The sequence below is a fragment of the Planococcus citri genome, chromosome 3 (assembly GCF_950023065.1).
Source record: "Planococcus citri chromosome 3, ihPlaCitr1.1, whole genome shotgun sequence".
Lineage (NCBI taxonomy): Eukaryota > Metazoa > Arthropoda > Insecta > Hemiptera > Pseudococcidae > Planococcus > Planococcus citri.
This window is the reverse complement of record NC_088679.1, coordinates 51,586,059-51,594,296: the sequence shown is the minus strand read 5'-3', so window position 1 is coordinate 51,594,296 and position 8,238 is coordinate 51,586,059. Positions and strand designations below refer to the sequence as shown.

The following is an 8,238-nucleotide window of genomic DNA, read 5'->3' as shown; positions in this document are numbered from 1 at the left end:
GGGAAGGGGCGGCTATGTGAGGCGGCAAAAAATTTTTCTCCTGATCAAGTTCCTACTGCGGGTTCTACCAATTAAAACATGTTTTCTATAATTATCGGCGGCGGCCCTCTTGATAAAATTTGATTTTTATTTGATTTATTAAAATGATGCAGGCTTTATCATTTTCGAACAATGATGAAGTTCAATTCAATGCAATATGATCGCATGATTTTAAATGGGGGGGGGGCGTTGCTTTATTTTTCTGCTGTTTCCCACATTCAGCAACGTATGTACATGCTATGCAAAAATTGAAAATTTTGAATAAAGCTGGGCTTAGATTGTTCGCAACTTTTACGGAAAGTTAATTTCATTTTACTTTTTTGTAACTTTATTTTGTTCTTACTTATTTTCTGTAAAAATTTGCGGTCAATGTGAACCATACGGTGAGAAGGTTCTGTGCAGTTTTACTTTTCTGTAACTTCAAACCGTAAGAGTTATGGGTGGTTACGGACAATTTATCACCTTTTTAAAACCTCAAAGTATACAAAGATAGTAGAAGTAGATACCTACTAGTTCATGATTCAGTTCAGTAATTTCAGTTCATTACGCATACGCAAGATAAATTTTTCCCACAATTTTTAGATTTTAAATCGATTTAAAAAATCAAAAATCTCATAGCTATTTTCGTAAATAATTTCGTATAAATTCTTTATCTCTCTTTACGTTGATAGAAGATGAATTCAATTTTCAAATTGTTTCAAATTACGAGTTACGACTTACGTTCTGAATATTGTGATGTGATACATGAAATAATTATTTAAATTTTATTTATACTTATTTTTAATTTTATTTTTAATAAAAGAATAAAAATTATTAAAAAGTAAAATCGAAGGTAAGTGAAAAGATTTGACGTCATATTGTTATATTTCAACAAGCCAATCAAAGTTTGAAGAACGCGGACTGTTGGCTGACTACTTCTTTTCCATGAAGACAAAAATAACTTTTATTTTAATGTTTACATTGATAACGTTCGACGTTATCAAAAAGTTTCAACATCGAAAAAAAATTATTTTGTACACGTACCAGTGTCATATTTAATAAATTAGAATAAAATTTTATAAAAGAGATGGTTAGTATTATACTTATTAATGTTTTCATTAATGTAGTCCTAACTCCTAAAAATATACTAATAAATCAACTTATAAATTTGATAAAATCATAATTTGTACAGGAAGACAATATCCCAATAGATATCCATATTCCAAAATTGTTGGAATGGCTGCTCGACCGGAGGCATTGTAAGAAAGATTGGCAAGCCCAGATAACATCAATTAGAGAAAAAATTAACGCAGCTATACAGGACATGCCTGAAAATGAAAGCATCAAGGAACTTCTGTCAGGATCATGTGTGTTGATCAATTTTCACGTAATTTGCTTGGAAGAACTGAAAACAAGATGATTATTCCTAACTTGAATATGTTCTAGATTTGAATTATTTTCACTGTTGTCAAATTGTCGAAATTTTGAAAGAAACCGAAGCAGATACAAAAAACCTGTTTGGTATGTATGGATCGCAAAGAATGAAAGATTGGCAGGAAATCGTTCGTTTATACCAGAAAGATAACGTCTACTTGGCTGAATCAGCTAATATTCTGTTGAGAAATGTGAAATATGAAGTGCCCGGTATTAAAAAACAAATTGCGAAACTGAAACAACTTCAGCAGGTAAATTTCATTAATATTTCTTCGATATCAGAATTTTTCTGTTCGACAAAAGACTACGGAATAAGTTACCTATATTTTTTGTTTCAGGAATGTGAAAAAAAAATTGCGGATTATATCAAAAGTGCTTCCTCCGCTCAACGAGAATTAGAGTCGATGAAGAAACAAATCGGAATTTCTGGAAATAATGTTCAAAGAGAGTTACTAAGTAGAGTTTCTCATTTAAATGAAGTATATGCTAATGTTACATCGAATATCAAAGTCTTGGAAAAAGCTTTGCAACATTATATTGCCTTTTCTCAAATGGTCGCTGGAATAACCTACGAACTGCCGCTTATTTCCTACGTTATCGGTAAGTTATCACGGGTAATACAATTTTAAGTTCTAAATTCCTTGGAATATTGATTTTTTATAATCCTCAGTCATCAACGTGTGTGCATGTGTTCATATCCTAATAATAATCATAATTATTGTTGAATTTTTTTCAGAAAAAGGAAATACCACCACTTACGAATGGTTATACGGTGAACCTCCGCAGAAAATTGAACTGCCCGATACCGATAAACTTATCGATGATTCCGAGAATAATGCAGTTTCAGATGAAATTGATTGGGATATATCTGAGGTAAATGATACAGACATTGATTACGGAATATCTCTTGAAGAAAGTGGCATCGAAGTCGAAACTGCTGAAAAAGAAACAAATGTGGCCAGAGGAGTAGAAGCGTACACCGTATTAGACAATCCTAAAACAAGAGATGAATTCATTAGTCAACTAATGGAAGTGAGTAAATTTAGATTGAATTTGGTCTAAACTTGTGGTAATGATGAATAATTCCTAAAAACTGTTTTGGTTTCAGTTGCAATCCTTTTTAAAAATGCGTTTATTGGAAACGCAGAAAGATAGCGTTGGGTTATCTCTGATGAACGAGCAGGTACAAGAGTCTTCTGAAAATCTTGTCAAAATGTTGGATTCTGTGCAAGTGGTCAAACAATTATTGACTGATTCGGTTACTCAGCAGCTACATTTCATAAAACATTCTAAACGGTGAGAAAAATTTTCGTGGAAGTTGAGATTAAACTATTGATAAGTAGTTTGATGTTGAATCTTACCAAAACTGCTATTTACAGGTATGTCGAAAAAGTGGCTTCCTCATTTGATCAGAAATTAAATGCTGTTGAAAAAATGAAAGCTTCTCAAGAAGCAATGAAAATACGAAAACAGGAAGTTGAAACCGAAGAGGCTGAACTTAAACCTAAACTGAAAATACTGATGAATAAAACCAGAACTTTACAAGAACAGGTCAATATTTTACATTTTCGTACAATTATTCTATTATGTACCTAAGATTTTGAGAAGAATCATTTTCTTTAATTATAACTCAATTTTTTCTTTCTAGATTGAATCTGAAATATCAAAAAAATACAAAAACCGGCCCGTGAATTTGATGGGAGGATTTTAATATGGATAACAAATATGCAACTCAGCGTTTTCTCGTCTATTTTTGTATTTTTGTTAAATTCGTTTTAAAATTATTTATTAATTTAATGCTATTTTCTATTTGCGGGTTTAAAACCTGCATTCTGGTGTACAGTCGATTCAAATACATTTTTATAATTTTCGAAAGTAGTTGTTATTGCACTTCTCATTTTTTTCTCCCACTGAAATCGTCATCTAATCGCCAAGATTAAAAAATTTGTTTCACTCCAGGTATGAATTCGGTAAATTACTGAATTTTAATATTTGAACTGAGCCTGTAATTTTCCACGTTTGAAAATGAGTCGATGATAAAGTGACATAGTAGAAGAAAATGTCTCAATAAATTAATGTGGTGAAATGCCTTGTGTAGTAAAGTAAGCAGCAAAACAGTTGACATATTCGTTTGCTTGTTGCCTAACTCAAGTTCCAAAGGCGACCATGAACAACCTTTTCCCTGATAAACAAACTAGAAAAGTAAACACGGCGAGGAATAAAACGTTATTTTTCAATAACACACATATTGCAGTTTTTTATTTAAATGATCAACAACTGTGAAAATTTCAATTATTCAACTTGTAGCGTTACACGAACAATTTATCAACACGTTTTAATTTATTCGCGGTTCATCGCGATGACGATCCTTTATTTAAAATTGTACGCAGTTCTCCTTATTTATTAGTTTTGTGACCGACTACAGGGGTGTAAATCGGTCGTCAAGGAATGAATGAAAAGGGTCTTCTGCTACATTCCCTTTTCAAGTGGAAAAAATTTCATACGATAGGTCAAAAGTACGAGGGTAGAAATTTCGTCAACCAGAAAACAATAATAGTTTGGCAACGCACTCTTCAGAATGATAAAAAAGGGAGGATGTATATTGGTTTGAAGAAAAAGGATGATTTTGTAACCCTTGATTTAGCGTGCAATGCGTGGAATGAAAATGCACCCTTACTTCCCTATCGCTGTCAAGTGATATGTAATAAAATCTTCTTTTAAAACCTTTCTTCTCGAGTACGTCTCCGATTAACGCGATTCTCAATAAATACGATCAAATCTTTACATCAATATTGATGTAACAATTTACGTACGCTTGAATTAAAAAAATCTGCTAAGCTCGTGAATAATTTAAAGGACACATCACTTAATTTTTTTTCATTTTCCTAATTATAATTAATTACCATTATATTTTTTCATTGCAGGCACAATTGCACTGATTTTCTTACGTATACCTACATTTAATTTTATTCATTGAAAAAAAAAACACTGACGGCGTAAATTTTAAATTTAAGAGCACCGTGCCTCTTATAATTTTTATCACTCAATTGTGACACTCTCACTTCTCATCAAAGATTGTTATGTACATAGCTACCTACTTACCTCCTATGCATTCTTTTGTTGCGTACCTACCTAATATTTATATGAAATTAGTCTGTATTTTAAAAAATGTTTTGTAATTATAGATCCAAATGATCCAATTTTTAAAATTAAAACTTAAAATTGGAGAAATGGAGACAATCTAAAACACCTCAAAAAACCAAACGATTTATGAAAAATAAGTTCTAAAAAAATCATCAATATGGGAATATTGAGGTTTCCGGCTTCAATTTCAACCAAATTTAGGTTTTTGGTTTTTGGTAAAGACAACTTTCAAAACCGTTACAGAAAAAAATTCAGCTCTTTTAATGTAATTTTACCATTTTTGAAAATTTTTGAATTTTGTCAATTTTTTTGTTTTTATTCTTGAATAAAAAAGGTTGTCCATTTTTTAAATGCATTTTCAGTCCAGCAGCTGTTTTTTACTCAATATTAACTATAGATATACGAGTAGATACTCGTAGCAAGAATCTATTGTTTCCAGTCAATTTTTTCCCTTTCTCTTTTTTGAGAATCTCTATCTAAAAATCCACTGTTTTTTTTTCTTAAATAGCAATTTTCAACTTTTTTGCCCAGATTTTAAGCTTTGAAACCTCTAGCCTCTCTCCTAAAAAAAATTTCAGTAGCTTTTGTGGACGAGAATTTCATTTCAAAGTGATAGAAAATTTCATCTTTCATCATTTTCATTTAGATGATATTTGTACTCTTTTATTATTCATATTCCGTATTCATCGTTGTTTTAAACGGAAATGTGCCACCAATGACATTTTCAAAGCGTTGGGAAAGCAAATATTTCGATTTTATTCCAAAATCTATTATTTCTTGTTTTTGTTACATCTTTTTTTTTTTTTTTTTTAAATTCAAAAATTAATAATTTAGGTAATCAATTTAATTTTGTTATACATTATGCTTATTTTATTATTCCAAGTTTGCATTATCATTTAAAAAAATGAAAAATTTTAAATTAAAAAAATTTCCACCACCTACTCTTTTTTATTTGAACTACCTATAATATTCTTCGACTTATAATAAAAAAGTATAGGATGGAAACGTTGATAAAAAATAAAAAATCTACTTCTTAATATAAATCAAAATTCAACCTTTGACTGACATCAATAAGTAATTGAACGTTGTATCAACGCGCCTAATCACATTACATCTGTTGGTTTTTGAAGATGAAAAAATAAAGTTGCCAATTAAAATGATTTCAGGACAACGTAAATCAAGATGTTATCCTTTTCTCCCTATATGGATACCTCATACCTTACCTACATTGCATCTTTTTTATTTGATATTATCAAACCGTTCTAGAATGGGTTATAACTTTCGGTTTTAACGAATTAAAGATCAGGGGAAGAATATACCTACAGACAGTTTCTATAATAAACAGATAGTATCATTTTTTGGTGTTTATATTTTCGATAGGTTTTATCATACATAGGAAAAAAACGTTTCAACGGTGTCATCTGCCTTTACAGTTTACCCGGTTGTACTTTTAACCGCATCTAATCTATACCAAACCTCATAATAATTTTCTAGAAAAACAGTATCCTTACCATACAGTCAAAATTCAAAAAATAGGATACATTCTTGATTCTACAAAATAATACGTTTAATTTTATATTTGAATATATTATTATTAAGAACAATGAAAACACTTTGTTTCTGCACGTAGGAAGTAGGAAGAGTATTTTAATTTAAACGTCAGGAGCTTTTTAATATGCTATTTGTACTTATAATCGCATTTATCTGTTTTTAATTTGCGCTGTTTTACACATTGCACTATTTTAAATAAGGGTCGCCGGAAAGTTGAAGCATGATAATGGCAATAATAATAAGGATAATGACGTGATACTATTCATTTGGTAATCGAGAGCACGCTTCTTGAAAGTTTAATAAAACACGTGCGTGGCACATCATAAAGTTTTACGCTCATGCTATAATGTGTACAGTAGTCGCTAGTCGGCCCTTTGACCTTTATTGTGCTATAATGTTGTAAAGGGGTCCCCGCTGATACAATATTAGGCCTACTTCTTCACCTGCCGTTACATACACGGAAACGAAAAACTCGGTCCCTTTTGAAAGAGTGACATCTAAACTCATATAAGCAATATGCCTTACTTGGAACGTATATGCTTCCGTACATGCTTTGGTCTCGGTATAAAACTTCTAATAATTTCAAATACCTATTGTTTTTTTATCCGATGAAAACAAAGGAGTACAAATGAAATTGCGATTTAAAAAATACCCGCTGTCCATATCACGAAATGAGAATAAAATTTTAAAAATATCGATTAATTTTTCCGAAGTTCCTCTCGTATACTTAGTTTGGTATCATCATTTTTTTTTCAATTTTTTTTTTTTTATATTATATATATAAAAATATTACAACATTGTAATCCTATGTATTAGGTTTAATTAAATACCTATACTTAAACATAATTAATGCATAAAATAGATACCTACTCGAATTATCTTAATTTAAAATACACCGAGCTATATATTCATTTTTTTCATCGTAAATATAAATGTAGATGCTTGAAGATCTACCATCCTGCGACATTTTGAATAGCTAGGCGTAGGTACTACTCTTACAACAACATAAGTATTTAGCTACCGTTTTGTTTTTTCTACATTTAACCATGGCGGCGAGATCAAAGTAATAGAATTGAAAATACAGTAATTAAGCAATAATGTTTATTCTACGTGAACAGTGCCTCGCATTTTTTACAAAAAAAACAGCGGCTTCTTAACGATTATAGTTTTATTTTATACCTATTTCAATTGATAAGCATCAAAAAGCAGATGTGTTGAATGTACCTGCCTTTTCCTCGCCAAGTAAAATTTTCAAATGTATCTTATATACCTAGGACTTGAGATGGTACGATTGGCGATGGAATTTTAAATCAATTAATCGTCTGCGTTAATATTTTGTACATTTAAAAAGAGTAGTATTTTTATTAACGATACGATATATATTGCGAATTCATAGTCTAAATATGCAGACGTTCAAAATACCTACGTACAATAAATATAGCGCCTTTTTGACACTCCCATGTGATCAATTTATATCGCATTTTTTACGGCACTTGTTTTCAAGTAGGTACACTGTACAGTGTACAAACATTATTAATTTGACAGCGTTTAAATGTACCTAATAAAGATTGCTCATTCGAGAAAAAAATTGCTGGTAAATTTAGTCGAGAAAAATTCTGGCGCGAGACGAAACTTGAATAGGAAGGATACAAATAGTTTAATTAAAGCAATAAATCTGTAAATTGTAAAGTGTTTAACGGGGAAGTTTCGATGTCATATGAAACTTTGAAATATTTCCGCCCAACGTTTTTGTCTTAAATTCTCTTCTTAAAGGGTTTGCAACGCTACATTCCTCTTTGGCAAAATTTACAAAATTTATCATCCATGATAGGGTTGGGTTGAAATAAGCGAGGAGGCTTTAATTTTACGCTAGCTAACTTGAAATCGGTGTTTGAGTTAATCTTCATTGAGTATCGCTGCATTATACAAACTCGTACTCATTATTAGAATTGTTTACCTAATTTAATTTTCAAAAACGAAGAAAAATAGCCACCTTTGTAATTATGTAATTGAGATTTTATTTGGTTTTAAAAAACCATTGAAGAAATTGATCTTATGATTATACTTAATGAAATAATTCCTCAAAAAAAG

The 8,238-nt window shown here is 30.6% G+C and overlaps 1 protein-coding gene across 1 annotated transcript; it reads left to right on the top strand.

The window, feature by feature from the left end:
- Window positions 1-952: 952 nt before the first annotated feature.
- LOC135840324 (CDK5 regulatory subunit-associated protein 3) lies at window positions 953-3,327 on the top strand. The gene is made up of 8 exons (XM_065356793.1): window positions 953-1,108; window positions 1,211-1,385; window positions 1,465-1,703; window positions 1,791-2,052; window positions 2,189-2,484; window positions 2,561-2,748; window positions 2,832-3,003; window positions 3,101-3,327. The coding sequence occupies exons 1-8, from the start codon at window positions 1,106-1,108 to the stop codon at window positions 3,161-3,163; spliced, it is 1,398 nt and encodes a 465-aa protein (XP_065212865.1). The 5' UTR covers window positions 953-1,105; the 3' UTR covers window positions 3,164-3,327.
- Window positions 3,328-8,238: the final 4,911 nt, after the last annotated feature.

Excerpts from the sequence above, each read along its gene's own strand:
- LOC135840324 (XM_065356793.1), top strand. Across the intron at positions 1,704-1,790 it reads AACTGAAACAACTTCAGCAG|GAATGTGAAAAAAAAATTGC; the intron begins GTAAATTTCATT and ends TTTTTGTTTCAG. Across the intron at positions 2,053-2,188 it reads GCTTATTTCCTACGTTATCG|AAAAAGGAAATACCACCACT; the intron begins GTAAGTTATCAC and ends AATTTTTTTCAG.